Source organism: Tachysurus vachellii, chromosome 19 (genome assembly GCF_030014155.1).
Source record: "Tachysurus vachellii isolate PV-2020 chromosome 19, HZAU_Pvac_v1, whole genome shotgun sequence".
In the NCBI taxonomy this organism is placed as follows: domain Eukaryota; kingdom Metazoa; phylum Chordata; class Actinopteri; order Siluriformes; family Bagridae; genus Tachysurus; species Tachysurus vachellii.
In genome coordinates, this window is record NC_083478.1 from 7,867,597 (window position 1) to 7,888,832 (window position 21,236).

Here is a 21,236-nt window from a genome sequence, read left to right on the forward strand (position 1 = left end):
GCGTGTGCTTAACTAAGCCACAGCAACACAACAAGCATGTTATCCTATTCAGGCTAACACCTTTTCCCAGAAAGGACAGTTACTGCTGATTAAAAAAAAACTTCAGGGAGATTATATTCCTTCTTTACACACTGCTGGGGCTTGATGTAGATGAATTTTTGGAAAACGAAGCACTAAATCAGAACTGAGTGATATAAATGTGTAAAACTGCAGCTGAGTTAAAAAGAATTCACAATCAAATATAAAAAAAAAAATCCCTATTGGAATGATATTAAGTTGCAGGATCAAAAATTGCAATCAAGTCATATTAAGTCACAACTCTCAGAACAAAAGCTGCATTTAAATATAAACCTCATATTTAATATATTCATATTTACTTGATTTAATATATTCATATGCAGTATATTCTTACATGTGGCGGAGCTCATAGCAGCGATATGTACTGTACGACGTAATCTTTTATGCCTCACAGGCATCGCTATCGCTAAACTACCCCATACACCGTAGTGTACTAACGCATGTGTGAAAAGCTTCAAAAACCGCCTGAGGCAGTCTGGACTGGTGTTTATGGCAAACAACTGTGATTGTGAACTCAGAACACTGGCTCAGGTTGCATCGAATCTCATCATCATCATTCTGCAGCATGCATTCCCACAGGAGACACTCGCATGCTTATTACAGACAGTCTACAGAGACTTTCTGTCTCTCCGTCTGTCTAACCTATAGTACTCACTCACTCCTGCACTCAACAGTCCCTTATCCTACTGCACGTTTTTCTCCCCAGACGCTTTGCCTGACTGAATTGCCATTAATCACGATGCACGTCTGACTGATACAATTACTCATCTTATTGATTTAACTGATAAAAATGAGTGCACTTTATGTGATGGGTGCGCTCAACTCATTGATTTTGGTTCGCCTCAATTTATTTTAATCACTTGCTAATGAAGACTTGCCTGGTCAAAGGGATACTCTGTGTTAAATGACTAGTGTGTGTGTGGGTGGGTGGTGTTTTATAGATCAGACATCCTTCATTTACCCCTGAAATAATCTGAGCGCTCTGATTGACACAAACTACTAAAACTATTGTCTCAGAAATGCATGGCGTGTGTGTGTATGTACTGTACGGTATGTGTGTGTGTGTGGCTCTACACAGTGACTACATAAAGCCTGCTTTCGCTCTGGCCGCCGTCAGAGAGGCAACCTTAAACTGTAGCTGCATTTTCCCCAAAAAACACAATACAGGTTTTGTCAATAATGAAATCAATGTGAAGGTTTTGTGAAGAAAAGCAGCTTCGTACGTTTTCTGCAGTGCTTGCCCTCACGGCCCATGGGGCACTCGCATTTGTAGCCTCCTTCTGGAAGAATGTGGCACTGAGCAGAGGGGTGGCATGGGCTCGGCTCACATGGGTTGTGCGAATCAGCACAAGTTGGACCTGTAGAGAAAAATCCATAAAAGAAAAAAAAGATTAAGAGAGAAAGGGAGAGAGAGAGAGAGAGAGAGAGAGAGAGAGAGAGAGAGAGAGAGAGAGAGAGAGAGATTTACTTTCTCTAAGAGAGCGCTTAAGCACTAGGCTACCACATACACAGAGAGAAAGGGAGAGAGAGAGAGAGAGAGAGAGAGAGAGAGAGATTTACTTTCTCTAAGAGAGCGCTTAACCACTAGGCTACCACATACACAGAGAGAAAGAGAGAGAGAGAGAGAGAGAGAGAGAGAGAGAGAGAGAGAGAGAGATTTACTTTCTCTAAGAGAGCGCTTAACCACTAGGCTACCACATACACAGAGAGAAAGGGAGAGAGAGAGAGAGAGAGAGAGAGAGAGAGAGAGAGAGAGAGAGAGAGAGAGAGAGAGAGAGAGAGACAGAGAGAGCGAGAGATTTACTTTCTCTAAGAGAGCGCTTAACCACTAGGCTACCACATACACAGAGAGAAAGGGAGAGAGAGAGAGAGAGAGAGAGAGAGAGAGAGAGAGAGAGAGAGAGAGAGATTTACTTTCTCTAAGAGAGCGCTTAACCACTAGGCTACCACATACACAGAGAGAAAGGGAGAGAGAGAGAGAGAGAGAGAGAGAGAGAGAGAGAGAGAGAGAGAGAGAGAGAGAGAGAGATTTACTTTCTCTAAGAGAGCGCTTAACCACTAGGCTACCACATACACAGAGAGAAAGGGAGAGAGAGAGAGACAGAGAGAGAGAGAGAGAGAGAGAGAGAGAGATTTACTTTCTCTAAGAGAGCGCTTAACCACTAGGCTACCACATACACAGAGAGAAAGGGAGAGAGAGAGAGAGAGAGAGAGAGAGAGAGAGAGAGGGTTACTTTCTCATCTAGCCTTGTGCTCCTGACAAAATCCTATTGCTGGCTTTTTGGAGCAGGGACGAGGATTTACACAGTAATAGAGGTCATTTTCTAATAGGATTTAGAAATATTACTATTCCAGATTAAGCTCTGCATCACCAAAACCCACTCATTCACTTTTCTTGGCTGGAGAAATGAAAATGGCTCCTGGTTGGTGGATCTGGCCCATGTCGGCAACTCATCAGCCTATTTCTACCAACAGTTTTTTTTTCTAGGTGGGAGAAGAGCATGCTGTGGGCAGCAGTCATGCTGGAATGAAAACTCCTTCTGGCAGCAAGCTCAATCATGAGCAAAAATCCCTTCATCTCACGCCCCTGCTCTTTAAAACATGAAAGTTTAGCCCCCGTATTTATCCCCCTGGCCACTTTCTTTTCTATATCCCCTTACTTCAAAGGGGCTTTTATTTCTCTTCACCTCAGCCTTACCTCCGCAATCGTATGGCACAGAAACCAAGTGTACGATATTGATCTGAATTACTGACGCTCGTCGTTCAATAAATTTGGTGAGCAGAACAACATAACAATTTACTGCAGCCAATATGTCTTGATACCGGAGAAGCTGTGAGATGAGGGGAGGGCTGGGGGTAAAAAAAATGCCCTCGATGTTAACAAAGACAATAATGTAGTGTGTGCTTGGTGGCTGTTATCACGGTTAAGGTCGTAGATCACCGAGAGGTGTGTGTGTGCCTTGCTATCTGCTATTTTTCTCTGCTGCATTTTCTTCATGGCCCTTATTAGCTGTGAACTAGTGGACCGTAACCATTCTGAGAGCACACAAGGGCAAAGGTCAGGGAACAGCAGTAACAGCTCTGTAAGCTTTCAAACGCCAAAGAAGCAATGCTCACCAACAGCCCAATTACCTACTCTGGGTTTCTGTAAAGCGAAGGCAAAGACAAACCCGGAAAGCAAACACACATTAAACACTCTAATAATCACAACGGAATTGCTTCAGGGACATATAATTGAGATGTCATTTTATCCTCGGATTTAGTTTATTAATGCTAATGTTTGGACTATAAACTCATCAAAGGCTATTAGAAATAAACTACTCCTGCCTATGCAGACCGTTGTGAGCAGCCGGTCATCTTTTCCCTTAGGGTTCTTCTTCCTACGTGTGCCCTTTAAAGAAGAAACGTAAACAATCATCAATCATCAATCTTAAAGCATCCTGGCTGATTCCACATGTGCGTCCTTCTGTCATGCTTCATCCTTCATCCGTATGAAAGAGCACTTCTGGGATTCAAGATAACAATCCAGATGTAACCCGAAACAGACTCAGTTACTCATCGCAGAGACCTTATTCAGAATAGTGGATGAGTCAGAGCTATGCGTTGATGGAAAACAAGATAACAATGAAAAATAGCCGGTGATGCGAAACTCACCTGAGAAGCCATTAACACACTTGCAGTGGAACATCTCAGCCTCTTTGACCTGACATGAGCCTCTGTTTTTGCAGGGGTTGGGCAGACACGGGTTGTTACCGCATTCACCGACGCCGGTGCCGTACAGAACGTTGCCCCCGTTCTCCTGAAGGTTGTACACCATGTTGTTGACATCCAGGAGGCGGATACAGCCGATCAAACCGGTAGTGACTGAGGTTCTCTCTTTCACGCTAAAAAAGGAATAGAAAAAAAAAAACCCCTTATACTTATACACACAGAAAAGACTACAGAGCACTACAGTGTGATTAAACACTGATGATAACTTAGTTCCAGCACATTAATGCCAGCTTTAATTGAAGGTCGGTGAGCATTCTCGGAAAACGTTTTTTTTTTATCTGTCGGCAAAAGTAATTCCACAACAGCTGCAAAGATTCATTTCTTTCAACTATTTTTCGTTTGTTTTTTTTTTTTACTTAAAGGCAGGTGGTTCTGAATCTTAGGGGGCCACGGTGGCTTAGTGGTTAGCACGTTCGCCTCACACCTCCAGGGTCGGGGTTCGATTCCCGCCTCCACCTTGTGTGTGTGGAGTTTGCATGTTCTCCCCGTGCCTTGGGGGTTTCCTCCGGGTACTCCGGTTTTCTCCCTCGGTCCAAAGACATGCATGGTAGGTTGATTGGCATCTCTGGAAAATTGTCCGTAGTGTGTGATTGCGTGAGTGAATGAGAGTGTGTGTGTGTGCCCTGCGATGGGTTGGCACTCCGTCCAGGGTGTATCCTGCCCTGAGATAGGCACAGGCTCCCCATGACCCGAGGTAGTTCGGATAAGCGGTAGAAATGAGGTTCTGAATCTTGACCGGTCAACACATTACTCTGCACTTCATTTTGTTTATTTTTTTCCCCATTGGTTCATTTTCTAATCGAGTAATTATCTTTGCATTCTAATATGTGGAAAATAAACAAAACCAAACAAGGTCTTACTCTTGGATCATTTCTTCAGGAACCCCGGCGATAAAAAGATTAGTGTCCAGGTTGAGTCCGTCAGTACCTGCTGGGCTCTGGCCCTCGACTGGCATCTCATTATCCACACTGAGTGAACCGTTGCGTCTGTTACGGATTACCACTAAGTGATGCCAGTGACCAGGTTTCACTGTGACACTGCTGATCACCGAGCAGGTTCCAGAGCCTGTGTTAAACCTGAGAGAGGAAACATAGTTGTTAATTGTTTTTGAGAGAATCTCAACATTTCCATGCCATGTTACATACAGTCCAAAACACTGTGCATGCGAGAAGCTACAATTAATGTGAGTGTAACGACTTAAAGATTCAGAGGACCTCGTTAATAATATACTGTAACAACCAGCAGTCAGAATATAATGTATTACATCCGGACGTCTGGATGTTGAGTGCCTCCAGGATTTAATTTGCAATCGCATGATTAAATACAAAATCAAGCAAATACTGTGATATTCGGAAGAATTTTTCAGAATTAACGCAGATTTGGGTCAAGATGTGTCGTGTGATGTCATCACAACACACATTCAGCCAAAGCCTCTTCTATTCACATGCATCAAAGGTGAGAAAACTATGACAGAGTGTAGGTTTATATGTGTCTTATCTGGTACCAGTTCAAATAGTTTTCCACAAAAGATTCTCCAAGTCGCATTGTAAAATTTTGAGGAAAAAAAAAATAAATCCTGTAGGGACTGGTTGTTATATTTTGGGATAAAATATATAATAATAATAATAATTTGTGAGAAATATTAGCCAGCGAAACAGAACACTAGAATAAGTTTATATACATCTTCATTAGTATTCTCACAAGGATTTAGCAGTTGCCCAACAGAGGAAACCGGAGTACCTGGAGGAACGTCCCCCTTCATTCCACATAAAGATATTATTTCCACCTGACTAGTGTCTTCACTTGATGAATTGAATAAATTCAATATGAGATGACTAGCATTAGAATGATATATCAGTTTTTTGTGCAGCTGTACTCTAGTACAGTGATTCCCAACCCCCAGTCGCCGGACCAGTGGTACCGGGCCGCCCAAGGAACATTAAATTATTTCAATTTTATTTGCTGTGGTGTATTTCTGGGCACGGTGGCTTAGTGGTTAGCACGTTCGCCTCACACCTCCAGGGTTGGGGGTTCGATTCCTGCCTCCGCCTTGTGTGTGTGGAGTTTGCATGTTCTCCCCGTGCCTCGGGGGTTTCCTCCGGGTACTCCGGTTTTCTTCCCCGGTCCAAAGACATGCATGGTAGGTTGATTGGCATCTCTGGAAAATTGTCCCTAGTGTGTGATTGCGTGAGTGAATGAGAGTGTGTGTGTGCCCTGCGATGGGTTGGCACTCTGTCCAGGGTGTCACAGGCTCCCCGTGACCCGAGGTAGTTTGGATAAGTGGTAGAAAAAGAGTGAGTGAGAGAGAGTGGTGTATTTCTCTCGGATTTGTGCGACTTTCTATGGACGAGAGGTTAACCGGGAGCTGAGAGACGTCACCTAAAGCCGCACCAATACCACGCATGCGAGAAATATCGGGGCGGTTTTAGGTGGCATCTGGAGCTGAGCGACTGCAAGCGGCAGTGGCGTTGTAGCTTTGGTGGAGAGAAGGTGTGTATTGCTCTTCTCTCTGTTCACCGGTACTTTCTCATGTTTAACAAAACAACGGAATAAACTGGACATAAGCAACACACTTCGGGTGTCATTGTCTCCTATTACCCCCAGATTAAACCGTCTCGTTGCAAAGAAACAAGCTCAGGGTTCTCATTGATTTAGCGTTCTAGTGAGTTAAAATGTTAAATCACTTTATACGGTATTCATTTTTTTGGTGCAACCGTATTTTATTTTAAAAGCATGTTTAAATAAAATTTAATTAAAATGATTAAATCAAAACAATCTAAAATATAAACAATCAACGTCCCCCCCTCAGCGGGCCGCGGTAAAATTATCAAACGTTGACCGGTCCGCGGTGATAAAAAGGTTGGGAATCACTGCTCTAGTAGACTGTACTCTAGAATAGTCAGTATTTCATTCATCCAATTCCATTGTCTATTATCTGTTCAAGCTAATTAATATGCCTATTAAAAGTAGTTCCTCCCAAGAGCCAGACGATGTCCATGTGCGTGTGTGTCCATGTGCGTGTGTGTAATATTACGTGCGAAGCAGCACTGAGTTGCTGTGCTCCACTGAGAAATATACGAAGCAATTGGATTGTGTGGGTTTAAACAAACATATCAAACGAAACAGTTTCTTCTGCAAAAGTCAATACAGAGTAGACTTTCTTTTTCTCGCTTTGTTCAATGAACTGCGTACTGAACCTGCTTGTCCGCCAGTCTACTGGGAATGAGAATGTGATACATAATACGCTTCTGGTAGGCGACATTTCTCCGCCCCGATAGCCATTAATTTCTCATTTAGTAATTTTGGTTATGAATAGGATTGTTCATATTCCTTCTACATATTAATTACTCTGACCTGGATTTGCTCTATTCTAGTGCAGGTTTATATTTTTTCATTCGCACTGATCCGTTAAACAGATGACGTGTATGTACTGTATGTGATGTACCTGAGCTCCACTTTTCCTTCCACCAAAGCCAAAGAGAGGAAATCCTTCTTGCCTTCCTGGCCGTTGTAGAGGAGTATACCTGACGTGTCGGAGGCTCTGAACTCCATGGCAATACGCACTGTGTGGTAGGCTTTCATGGTCGGAAAGGCCAGGTACGATTTGCCACCGAAGGATGGGATGTAATACTTTATCACTGAGGAAGAGAGAGTAGAGGTTAGATAAACCAGGTTATCAGTGTCTCAAGCAGGACTCCTGGACTTTAATGGCCTGCTCTCTGCTGATAAAGTAAAAAAAAAAAAATCTTAATGACGTCCAACTCATGTGCTGTTTCTCTTTACCTAGTCTTCCTTTGTTATACTGTGTGCATTTGTAATATGAAGAAAGAGATGCTAAGACAGTAATTATTTCAATGACAGTTGCTCTGTAATCTCTTGGGAGGACTCCGAGTTAACCTTGAGCATTTGAGACTGAGTTTCTCTTTGATCTGGCATTTATCATCAGCACCTTTGTCTTGAGAGAATGGCTTGCTGATGAAGTCTTCTTTCTTCATCACTCATTAACGGACAGACTGATCACAGAGAGATATCAGTGCTGCATTCAAACCGTCAATTTTTTTTTTCCAGCGCACAGCATTTTTTTTCACAAGCTAATGCTCATTACAGCAATTAGTGTCAATTATAATCTGATGCAGCTGCGAGGGATAGATTCTAACTGGAGGAGAGAGAAAAATGAAATGAGTTCCGAATCCTTAAGTTTCACAGCAGGATTGTCTTTTTTTTTCTTTTTTTTTTTTTTTTTTGGTGCCAGGCTTGTACTACTTTCTTCATGAAGAGGATTCTTCATCATTAAGTGCTTCTGTGATGAACTACATGTTGCGATTCTGAGATTTTTTTTATAGAAATGGACTGATGGGGTGTCTTACCTTTCTCACACACAGCTCCACCTCTTCCAACGGGACAGGTGCAGGTGAAATCATCACCGTCGTCCTCGCAGGTACCTCCGTGGCCACAGGGTTGAGAATCACACGGCCTTGAGGCTTTTTTGGGCGAAATGGTGGTGGGGGGCGGTGATGGGGTGCTGGTGATCGGGGCAGCTGTGGTTGTTCTGCCGGTGGTGAATGGCCGTCTGGTGCTGGTTGGCTTTTGTGTTGTTATGGGGGTGGTGGTAGGGGGCATGGTGCTTCCGGTGGTGGTAGTGGTGATGGTGGTAGCGATAGTGGGTGTAGCAGTGGCAACAGTAGTTGCAGACGTGGTGAAGAAAGGAAGAACAGAAAGACCTGATAGAGACACAGCGAAAGAGAGTATTAGTGTATTAACATTTTCATTTCCGAATCTATAACTATAAAAAAAAAAAAAACACTTACCATAATTGGTGAAACGGATGTAGTCCTCTTCAGGTTGTTTCACTACAATGCCGTGTTCTTTAGCCGTCTTAAGCTGTTCCAGCAGTGCGTCCCCTACATCCTCTACTGTAAATCTAGTGTCTGCAGCACAAGGCCATGACCCGAGGGAAACAGGACAAAAAAAGGGACTTTAAATATTATACATGACATGCAATAGTGCTTGCATGTAATAGGCTCGAGGGAGTGAACATCCTCCAAGCGGCGTACGTTTCAGGGACAGTTGGATGAAGGGCTGTCATAACACTTCCACAGATGGCCCTGTTACCCACAACTGTAGACTTTATGACAGGCTCTTGTGTGGGAATAAAACACACTGAATGAGGCCAATAAAAGGTGAATGCAGAAGGATGTTTTTTTTTCCCACCCAGTATTGAAAAGGACACGCAGGACTTGACACAATGACACAAAGAGGCACGTGTGAATTAATGATCCCCAGCAAAATGATTAAAAATTCACCTTACAGACATTACTGCTGGACACTAAACACTCCAACTACAACATTAACAATGCATACCTTTATATATACATTAAACCCCATCCTCGGCTCTGCTGAATTATATATCCTTTAAGGCACATGTGTTTTTATCTGTTTTGTAGTTTTTGCCAAAGGCACACTTTTCACTGAGTGTTAACTGATTTGTGATGTGTTCTGATTAGAAGAGATGCCTACAAAGCTAAGGGTGATAAGAGGCACTTCACAAATACACGAGTAGCTTTAAAAAAAAAAAAAACTAAGGGAGGGAGAAAAAAAAAACGAGTCACTATAGAAACAGATGGAATAATTTAAAACCACGAAGCGCACACTGGGTAAACATTGTGTAGCCGCTTAACTCCACCCTCGCCATAGAACAAATATGTGCACACCAAGTTAAAGTTGGGGTGCACGATGGTTGAAAGCCAATGTTGACATTTGAAATCACCAAAACAAACACACCCCTAACCCAAATGGGTGTCACCCCTGTTTTGTTAGCTCCGCCCCACACATAATACGCAACCCATGGAACTATTATGGCGGAACCTGCTGGGGCAGATGACCGAGGGGATATTTTTTATCAATATATAAACTCAATGAGTAATACTATGGAAATACAAATGTGTTTTTGTAGTACTGTGTGTTGTACCGTGAAAGGTTTAGCTCCGTTTCACGCAGAAGACGACGTTCAACACCTAGTACCCGAAGGCAGAGGTAACGGCAGGTCTTCACCATGTCAATGTTTCAATCGCTTTCGGCTACTGTCAGACATGCGCACTGAACACTCTCTCCGCCGCATATTGACAACACACGCCCCTTTCTGCTCATTGGCTACACGTTTGTTTTGTTTGTCATCCCAATCCCACCTTTAACTAAAGTTACACACCAGAAAACTCCATTTCAACATCAAAAGCTAAATGCTGACGTTTTATATAAACGTGAAGCCGTAATTGAGCCGCATCGTCTCCTGATTATCACTCCTGCTTACACGGCCGCAAATCATTGCTGGATGCTGAACACAATAATGTATACAGTAACGTCCCTGTTGTGATTGAGTAACGCTAAAATGTCCTTCTGCTACTTCTGCAGCAGCTCTTCTCGTTCTACGGTTCTGCATGATTTATCTTGATGCTCTAATTCTGTTTGGAGCTCCTTGCACTCGTGTGACTCACTTTCTGCTGCTGAAGATGGTCCCACATGTATACCCTAAAGATACTGTAAGTCTGGCCCTTTATTTTCATGTTAATGATCTCTTGCTTGTATGTTACATTATCATACATTTGACACCCACAAAATTTGTCTTTTTTTTTTTTTTTATCAGTCCTCATTTTCTATCATTTTTTTTATCTGAAAGGCATGGTGGTGTGGACTATATTGCATAAATAAATAAATAAATAAATAAATAAATAAATAAATAAATAAATGACTTGCTCCTTTCTGCTTATGCCTAAAAGCAATTTAAATATACAACTGAATGAAATAAAAAATGAATCATGTATCCATAAAAGGACTATGGTTGTGACAATAGCTGTAGTTTCTACAGTTGGAAAAAGAAAAGTGAGCTATATTCTACATTACCTGGGTCAAAGTGAGCCTCTATTACAGCCATAATGGAGTTGCTGGGAGCCAGATTTTTCACTCGGACACTCTGGAAGTCCTTCTGTACTTCAGACTTGCGGAACAACTCATTAAGCTACGGAGTAAGTAAAAATAACAAAAATAAGACATGCCCACCATCAATAAAAGGTGTCTATTTCTTATCATGAGCACATTTCTCTTCCAGGATGAGAAAGCGTGTCACTGGGAAATAGTAAAAAATCTGCACTGGGTCTCGGTGCACAAACTGACATTTAAAGGCAGCACAAAAGTAATTACATGAACACATTTTGTAGGCAGTAGTAAATGTCATGTTACTAACATCTCCCGTCCAGATTTGTTCAGCTTCTGTCACATAATGTTGTAGGAGCATCTTGTTTCCATCTCCATGAATCACAAGCTTGAGTCAGTAAACATTTGACTCTCTGGTGTTTCAGGGGCTGGAACGCATACAGTAGCTCAAGCATTCGGACCACACTGACCTGATCGTGACGGTGATTACTACTACGAACATGCCGACTTTTAGCTAAGAACTGCTGCTGCAATCATAAAGATTTTTCCTGTGACTCATATTCTTTCAACACAGCTAGTACTTTTTTCCTTTCTTTCATCTAAACCGAAGATAAATGATATAGGAGGTCATTTTAACCAGCAAGCAGTTCATTACTTTGTCAGGATATTATTGTGCACTAGAGCCTAATTGTAACATAAACCTCAATTAACATATGTTAGATTTTTGTACTGAGTTGCATTCTGCTTACTGCAATGATGCAAATCATCATATAATTGTATTAACTGTGTTTAACTGTGGCTGCTCTGTAGGTCACAGCTACTCTGCAGCACATCCATGGTTCTGGTCCTGCTGTTTTGCATCATGTGCACTATACGTTAGAGTAATCACTCATCATCCCTGGGGTTAATACTCCAGTATCACACTGACACGTTCATACTGTATCACTGAGAGAACTTCTATCTAGGACTTGTGAAGTCTATAGCTAATGATAGATCCAATAATCTGATCATTGATCATTTTTACTAAATGAGTTTATGTTTATTTTTATTCTGACTTGCTTTCAAACTCTACTGTTTGGATTTCTGTAGTATAGTATAGTACAGTATAGTATAGTACAGTGCAGTATAGTATAGTACAGTATAGTATAGTATAGTACAGTATAGTCGCAAAAGAATAACGATTTATAATCACACCATCTGATTGATGGGTATCGAGGATGAGTTTCCTTTTTCAGTCTGGTTCCTTCTTCCTCATCTCATCTCAGGGAATTTCCCCTCGCAACTGTCAACTCTGGCTTGCACATTACAGATCAAAATCTAAATCTATTATCAGATTTCTATAAAACTCCACTGTGACAATTTCAATGCTTGAAGGTTCTACACACGTGAACGTGAGATGGTAATGCTATTTTAGAAATAAACAAAATTTGTAGTAACGTTTAAGACTGTTGACATTTTCACACACAAACAAAATCCCAGAAAAAGTAATGGGACGTTTGTTTGGAAAAAAAAAAAATAAGAATACCTTTGGTTCAAGATTCTCAAACGTTTAACTCAGGCTCAAATAGGATGTATCTTATAATTGTATTTTGGAATTTGTCTTTTATGGTCAGATTAGTAATATTTATTGACTGCCCGACTGCCCCGAGGCTTCTGTTATAAGTATGCAGCTTGTCAGCTCTACTCACTACAAAGAGACATGTCAAAATACTGGTCCGTGGTTCATTCTATAAATATGGATAGACGTTAGTTTAAAAAACACTGGCGGTATTCCTTGAATCAATTACAGTGGTACTCACAGCGCTCTCGATGCTGCGAGCTGTCTCACCAAACAGCTCTGACTTAGGGTCATCCAACTCTGACGTGTAAAAGATCTCCTGACCATCTACCTGATCCAGATGCAGGACGCCTGTAAAGCGCATGGTGGCTGTGTAGGAAAGCAGACAAACACATATGTCTAAGCTTGGGTTTGAACATGTCATATACAGCTTCACCCTACCGCTGAGTTACACGATGGTGGTTGGTACAGTGCCAGTCTACAGGTTAGTGATGAGGCTGCTGTAGTTAGTCAGGGGTGTGTGTTGGGTCTGCAGTTGGTGTGAGACACTTGCTGCAGTGAGAGAGGTTCAGGAAGTTTAGGAAGTGGACAGTATGGACTGGGGAGGTGATTTTTTTTACCAAACCGAGTCTTGTCCCAGAACTTGGAAGAGGCATGGAGGACTGCATAGAAAACAATTAGTTAGACAGCAATGCTGACTTACACACACAACATGCACATCACTGAGTTTAGATTTTAAATGGAAGAGATTTAATAACGCCCTAGCGCTTTTGTTGAAGCAGTCTCTTAATGGAGGTCATTGCTAAGGTTATTGAAGCTATACTTCAGCACAGAGCTGACAGCGGTAAGTGAAAAAGGCGGTCCAGTCATTGTACACCATTGAGGGAAATAAATAATAAATAAATTGAGCGTTGCTATTGAAGGAGAAGGGATGCAGGGAGAGATTCAGTGTTCTGTATACTGCGTAATCAGCTGAACAAATTGGCCAAATCAATCATGCTTCAAGCTTGGCTCAAACTCGGAAGAGCACTACTATGATTATCGTGAAAGATAGCTGTAATTGTCTCTCAATCCCAGGGAAGTGTGAGTGACAGAAGCTGGTTCAAACTGCACGATAAGAGCCTTTTCCACGTCTTGATATCTGATGGGAATTTTTGGAGGAGTTGGGGGTTGTGGAGGGGTTTGCAGTTTGGGGAGAACAAATTAGTTTTGCAAATGAACTGACCAGATTATGAATCTGTAACATTTGAGAACAGGAGTTTCTTACAGACTTGGCAGTGACTGAAATTGCACTGTAGGCTTGAATTAAAAAGCTAAATTCTCTGCCACATCCCATTTCAGGTCATCATTTTTAATTTCCTGAGTATTGCATATTAACACTGACAGTCCTGTTTTATTACAAGTGCAGGGGTGTGGTAAATTTAATTCCATGCAGAGTTAAACTTCATTTACCCAGCCTCTGTACACTAATACCTAACTCAATATCTATTTTGACATTACCACACAAGTGGGATCTCATTACTTAAACATCACTGCATCTATCATAACCACGTTACATTGCTGATCAGCCTGGCAGGCCTCTCTATTCATACAGGAGCGCAGACTGGACAGGACTGGCATTAATAACATAGCTATCAAACTGCTGGGGATAACATGCACTGGTTTTCCTCGCTTTGACACGCTGAGGAGAGCTGTTATCCTGTGTTTCATTTCACTAAAGCTTTCAGTGGCATGTTCTTGATACATGGCATGCAGTTAAAAGACCTCAGTGTTGATAGATATAAGAGGAAATGCTAACACTTGACCTGCCGCCTACCTCCATATACACAAACACAAAGCATCTACCTGCCCCCTTCTCCATACTACGTATTGATTGCGTGCTTCTGTGGGTAATTCAACGGGCATATCCATAAAACAGATGGGGCTGATGGTGAAAGTAGATTGTGCTGTGTTTGCTGTGTCTGGATGTGATCTATTGTCTGCTAAAGTGTGCTGTGTGGAAACATTTAGCTTTTTTCCTCCCCTTTCACATACCAGAGGAGCTCCTGCCACATGAATGTGCTTATATCTCTGCTTGTGACCCCCAGAGAACTAGATTCTTTTCATCCAATAAGCACAGCACAGCACGACACGGCTCGATAGCAAATATGAGCCTTTGACTTTCCGATGTCCTGGGTGATAGTGTGTTGGTTTCCTAAGCCTGTGAAAGTCTTCTTGTCTTCTAAGCCTTAGTGATTCATCCTAATGCTGTACTTCTGCTTGGAGCTAACAGCAACCGTACAGTATGTATACTGTAGATTTGTTGCTAAGAACTGCTCCAGTAAGCATAGAATATGAGAATCAGATGTGTTCCATTACATTTCCACCATTTGGCAGACACCCCTTGTCCAGAGCAACTTACATTTAATCTCATTTTACACAACTGAGTAATTAAGGCATTGCTCAGGGCCCCAGCAGTGACAGCTTGGTGTCGAACTCATAACCGTGTTGCTGATCAGTGATTCAACACTTTAACCACTAAGCTACCACATCCCAACCTTATGTATCTGGTTCCTAGATGTAATCTCTGAAGTTTTTCTTGCCACTGTTACCCCTGTCTTTCGTATTTGGAATCTTACCCTGCATCCAGCTTTGAATGAGAGAAACAGAGCTTCTCTGGTGGTCATCAGCTGGTGACTAATAATGTGATATGCCGAGACGATGTGATTATCTACGTCAGAGGTACTTACATGGGCAGTTAGAGCCATCAGGGGTGTTAGCAGTGGTCTTGCCATCAGGGCAGCAACCAAAAGGTGTGTTATCGCAGGAGGAACGTGCTTCACCTGTAGGGAGAGTGGTGGCTGCTACAGTGGTACCTGCAGGAAGACATGATGTGTCCATCCATGACAGAACTTTTTAACAGCGTTTATATAGTAATGAGAAGAATATTGCTAGGAAACTATACTTTCCCTGTGTCCTTCATAAATTCTGTTTCCCCATGTCCTTCATAAATCCTGACTTCATGAGCTGAAACAACTTGCTAAAACTGCTGTATAAAGGTCATTTTGAAAGAGTGAAGATGCATTACTGCAGATCTGCAGCTGGTTATCTGTGCAGCGCCTTGGCTAGGCTGTCAAAGATGCGATTTGATGGTATGATTAGAATCTGATGGATAGGATGTGAAAAATCGGATGCCATATTTTAGTGTCCTAGATATTAAAATTCTGAAAGGGTAGTCCACCCAATATCTGCGTTAAACCATCAGAGGAAGTATGAAGGCTAGTTAGGATTAAATAGAGGTCAATGTATAATTTTTTTATTTTATTTTCCCCCCTCTTCAGCTTACATAGCCCAGTATGGTAGAGCACTAATAATTACTTGTCTGTCTCAAGCCTGATAGCTACAGCTGCTGGTTCTACAGTATGTGGCACAGATTGCTCCTGATGGGTTGAGGAAAAACAACTCCCTCTCACCCGAACAAGCCATAAAGCTGTCAGCAGGGAGATGTTCAAGGACTCTGTGAGCATGAGTGAGGCAGTGAGAGACAGCAAGAAACAGCGCAAGAGCGAGTGGCAGAAAATGACATTTGGCGCGAAGCAGGAGAACGGCCCTGGGCTTATATTCACCACCGTTTCCTATAGATTTATGAGCCTTTGCTCCTGGAACGTGAGGGAGAACAACAACCCTCACAATGCATGGGCTATTGGACTTCTGGGAGGCAAGAAGGCATCATTAAGTGACCCTGGCATATGTTCTCTACCCAACAGGCTGCATGTCGAAGATTGCTGCAGTCCATCAGGCCATCCAAAAATGTCTGTTTTTGTTGCTGAAAATTTCCATTTACCATTTCCAATTGCATGTTATATGTAAAAAGAACCTTTTTTTTTTTTTTTTACTATCAACGTTACCATAACAACAAGCAGGTTGTGAGCTCAGTCAATGTAGCTACCACTGGGCTGAGCATCTTTACATTAATATCTTAATCTCTATGTTTACAGTAAAACATCAAAATTTAATTAATTCATTTCTTGATTCCGATGTAGATTCATATATTGAAGTATTTGTACCACTTGAGATTATTATCAGATTATTAGACTAAAAAAAGTGCGAAATTATTCGATTAACAAACGAATCTGGAGCTTGTCACTGGTTTTCATCATTTCAGGTGGTTCAGAAACATACAATTAGCGGACTTGTATTCAAAAAGCTATTGATGGCTTTAAAAGAAAGAAAAGCTGAAAATCTTCACAGGCACAGAGGACTGGAATAACAGCAAATGGATTATGGGCTTTGTTGGAGAGAGCCAACATGCAGTCCCCCAGACACAGGCTATAATTTTCATGCATTCAAATGTTTAGCCATGGCTCCTGGATGCTGCTCTCTGTCAACATTTTTGAGTGCAGCACAAAAGTCCACAGTCATGCACAGACAGCTAATGACCGGGCTGCATCTTGAATACACATTCATTTTTATTTTTTTTTAACAGGTAGGCTAAAGATTTTTTTTTTAAAAAGTCAAGCAGACTCAAAATTAACAATACGTTATTTGAAATCATATTTACATAAGGTTGAATTACCATATATAATTCCATTCCATTTCTCTTTCATGCTAAACCTAAGATAACAACCACCCCAATGTTTCGGCTGCAGGATTATGGGAAATGTAGTGAGATGTCAATATTACCGACAGGCTCGTCTCCGCTCGCTTCCACTGTGCTACCCTCCATGTCGTCATCCCCACTGGGCTCCCCACTGCCTGAATCCTCAAAGCCGGAGGAGGGTGATGGGGAGCGGGGTGGATGGTGAGGAGTGGTTGGGGGGCTGTGGGTGGGGTAAGGCTGGGATGACTCCAGGGCTGGAGGAGCACCTTCCAACAAAGTGTTTGTGCCGTCCTCCGTGTCGTAGTCGGATGAGGTGGTGGTGAGGCCATGGTGTGTCGGGGTGACCTTGACAGGTGCAGTGGGAGTGGCGGGTGGAGTGATGGCCAAGGGAGTGGGCTTGTCACCCTGCTCAGGGGGGAATTCTGGGAGAAAGCAGGAATGGATTGATGGGTAAGCAAAGATGGAAATGCTTCTATAGGTCCCTTATGATTTCCTACACTCATTTTGTGTCTAATCTTTTTTTCTTCTCTTGCTCATTATAGCTCCCTGTAGATGCATCCTAATCCTGAGCTCCATCATGAATGCATTAAAGACTGCAATTCAAATTAGCTGGGCAGTAAATAAATAAATAAATAAATAAATAAATAAATAAATAAAAGAATCATGGATAAACCCCAGCCCCACCTGTGAAAAGCATCCTGTTTCAATTAGATTATTTAGGCTCTATTAAGTCCAAACACCTGAACTCTCTGCAGTATAAGTCTGAAACTCTTCCAGGCAGCACGAGAGCCAGAAGCTAGCCTTTTTCAGCCAGTGACAGGACAATACCACACTGACTGCTGTTTCCAGGTTATTAAGAAATTAAGAATTTTGGAAATGTTTCCTACATAGCTAAATCACTTACTACATCATGGCAAAATCAGTATGTTCACTGGCACAACCAAGACAGAAGGTGATTCTGTGGAAAATATGGTTGATTCTAAGCAAATGAGGATCAGATGTTGTAATGAAATGTGTGTATTGACGGCCAAACGTGGTTCGAATGTTAGCATTTAGCATCTTCATTTTATGTGGACCCTGGGATAAAACCAGCCAAAGTTGAGCGTCATCTCAACTGTATGGCCTAATTGTAAATTCTGGCTCACCGTACCAAAACTTTTTTATCTCTAAAAGTGGCTTGGACTTTGAATCATTCCAACTCTGGGTGCATTCACATATATAGCATTTAGCATATTGAAATCAAACCCTGCTGCGTCTTCCTCCTTGGCACAACTCCCTTTGACAGGTGAGAACACAATGGTCTTTGGTATTTGCAGTTAAGCATTAAAACCCAACTCAACAGCACTCCTGCTGGCACTGTGGAATACTGCAGTTTAATTAAAGCAGTCACTCTATTACACATACTCCATGAAGAACAGGATTTTCCCTATTAGTCCACAGTGTTGCATGTGTGAAAAAGCAAAGAAAAGAAAATAACATATTGAAGTGACTCCAAGATGCTTTCACAAACAAAAAAACTCAGCAAGGACAAATATCTTTATCATGAGTGCTCTTGAACAGAACGTAATGAAGGGCTTGTTCACAATTGGCTTACACTTGACTGCACAGTGTGCCTGAATTAGGATATGTGTGTGTGTGTGTGTGTGTGTGTGTGTGTGTATCTAAGTATATGAATTATATATAGTGATGAGTTGCGCTCCTGTAGGTTTGCTTTAATCAGAACCAGCTCGAAAGCCTAGAGATAAATGATTGATATAAATGGGGCAGAAATTTGAGGTTTAGCTCTGGCTTCAAAGCCAACCCACACTCCGTTAGCAGAGGAGTCTGGCGTGCAGCCTGTCGCTCAGAAAAAGGGAAAGAATGAGCGCCGGGGCTGCTGAGATGATGCATTAAATGACACAAGAGCCTTTTGTATAGTACAAGTGCTCTCCAATGGAAGCGATAAAAAGAAGCACAAGGGAATTATTGTAGTCTAAGGAAAGTAAGGGATCAGGGCATCCATGTGGCCGTGACAATAGAGCGACGTGCATTCTTCTGGTCCCAGGTGAGCAAAAAAATGCACTTAATGTAGATTGTGATACCATGCATGCAAAAGATGTACTCTTAAACTGCATGCTAATCATCACTATTTTAGTAATTAGCTGGTGAGGTGTGAAACACCACAGATAACAGGAATAGCATTTATCTGACAGCTGCTGTCAGCTTGACTGGAGAGTGGAACAAGTCTGTGTGTGTGTGTGTGTGTGTGTGTGTGTCTTTGTGTGTGTGTTGTGGCATACACCAGTTTTCTCCTCACTGACACATGCCATTCAGTGGTACGGATGGTGTCAGTAGGCCAGCCTACACTTCATGTTCACTCACAGACAGAGAAGATGTGTGACGTGTGGCTTTTATTACTCTCTCTCTCTCTCTCTCTCTCTCTCTCTCTCTCACACACACACACACACACACACACAATGTGCACCAGCTGAAAAGGAGCCTGAAACTGGCAGTTCAGTGGAAGCGTAGCTAAATCATGTTTAACGCTCCATTTGATTTTCCGCCAGGAACGTAACAATATTAGAAGAGGGGAAAAATCGTCGACATCTTTAGCTGCCTCAGATGTGACGTTATCTTTGAAAGGCGGTTATTAAGATGGCATTTTGTCTTTTTCCCCACACAGAAGAGTGTGCTCCATGAGCGAGACAGTATTAGATCTAGATTAACAAAATAAGAAAGCAGTAGAAGCATTGACAGCAAAATAAATAAATAAATAATTAAGATTAGGCCAGGACCAGAAAATCAAGGCTACTACTGAGGTACAGAGATTCCCATGCCATATGCTGGTGAAAAGGCTGCCAGGTTGCCACAAAACATACAGGTGAAGGCACCATATGCAAGCTGAAAAAACGCTGCCAAGACTCGGACGCTCGTGCCAAAAGTTTCTCAAGCACTCAAGCGAGCAGATAGGGCACCTAAGTGCACTCCTTCATTCTGTTAACAGCATGACTTACTCGCATACTCACATAACAGGCCTCACACACACACACAGTAAATCAGTGAGGAGAAACCCGGTTGTATGCCACAACACACACACACACACACAATGAGTTTGCAGGGGAGCTTATGAGCTCCCTTAATGACATCGATGTCATTTGTTCAGAATAGCATGAGTTCATTGGGATGTGAGAGACCTGGGCAAAGAGAGGGGCAAAAAGAAAGAGAGGAGGAAAAAACCAAGAAAAGAAAGAAACAAAGAGGGAAAGAGAGTTTGTGCTAATTCCCACTCAGTCACACGTGAAATGAGCTCGTGATTTAGCCCTCCACCTCAGGGCTGAGGAGCAGTCGGAGGTCTGTATGCTATGGCTGAAATTAATAACAGCCACTGCTGGTGCTCTGTCCTCCGGCTGAGAGAGGACGGCAACCTTCTTTTTTGTCCTAGAGCTTGGAAAAAAACGGGATGCTGGCTTTACAAGTCTAGTGGTAGATCTAGTGGATTTGCATTTTCTGATGGATATGCAAAGAGTTGATTAAAATGAATGAATGGACAAAAAGCTATTAGGAAATCTAATTTATAAAAGAGGTAAGATAGAGGATAGAATGATGGATAGAAGGTGGTTCCTACAGTGTGGACATGTACTATTTGTGTATATAAGAGCTGTGACGCTCAATACGATCTCAACAGACATTTGGACATTTTGTCGATACATTAAAATGGGAAATCCTACATTCAAAAGTGGGAATTTTTTTTTAAAGGATTTGCTGAAATGAGAATGTAAACTAAGGCTGTATGTTAAAAAAGTGTTAGGATAAATGAATAAAAAAAAGAATGTGTATCTAATATAGTCATGAACCATGAACAATATCACGGCTATATGAGACCAGCTGGAGCCTCAGCTGAAGAAGAGCGTGTAAAGCTGAAATGGCAGCAGTGTGGAGCTCCTGCAGGTGGGTAATACAGGTGATGAGTGTGTGTGACTGTGTGTGTCTGTGTGTGATTTTGGTCACAGGAGCCTGGGCATGCTATAGAAGCCAGCAGCTGGCACTACCCGTCACACATGCCGCTTGCTTCAGTGCCTGTCTCTGAGCAGGTCCCTGTAGAGGGGCTTCTGACGCAGGCTGCCATTCTGCTCTTCACAAGCTGCCAGCACGAGACGCGCCGACCTCGGCCGGATTCCAGAAATCTCTCTCTTCATAGTCAGAGAAAGAGAGATAAGGAATGAGAGAAAGAGGAAGAGCGATGAAGAGGAGCAGCAGCATAGTTGTTCCTCACTCACGCTGTGCTTGGGACCTCCTCCCTGAATCCACACGAGTGGCGGAAACTAAGCCACCAAAATGTCGCCC

The 21,236-nt window shown here is 42.3% G+C and overlaps 1 protein-coding gene across 4 annotated transcripts in view; it reads right to left on the minus strand.

The window, feature by feature from the left end:
• Positions 1 to 21,236, minus strand: part of agrn (agrin) — a 239,980-nt gene that overhangs the window by 22,322 nt on the left and 196,422 nt on the right. For all 4 annotated transcript variants that reach the window (XM_060894549.1, XM_060894548.1, XM_060894547.1 and 1 more), the window contains 10 exons: positions 16,997 to 17,335; positions 15,064 to 15,189; positions 12,576 to 12,703; positions 10,747 to 10,861; positions 8,658 to 8,777; positions 8,217 to 8,570; positions 7,295 to 7,487; positions 4,710 to 4,925; positions 3,733 to 3,962; positions 1,302 to 1,436 (listed from right to left, as the gene is read on the minus strand). In XM_060894549.1, the coding sequence (XP_060750532.1) occupies positions 1,302 to 1,436; positions 3,733 to 3,962; positions 4,710 to 4,925; positions 7,295 to 7,487; positions 8,217 to 8,570; positions 8,658 to 8,777; positions 10,747 to 10,861; positions 12,576 to 12,703; positions 15,064 to 15,189; positions 16,997 to 17,335 (1,956 nt within the window). The remainder of the gene's footprint in view (positions 1 to 1,301; positions 1,437 to 3,732; positions 3,963 to 4,709; positions 4,926 to 7,294; positions 7,488 to 8,216; positions 8,571 to 8,657; positions 8,778 to 10,746; positions 10,862 to 12,575; positions 12,704 to 15,063; positions 15,190 to 16,996; positions 17,336 to 21,236) is intronic.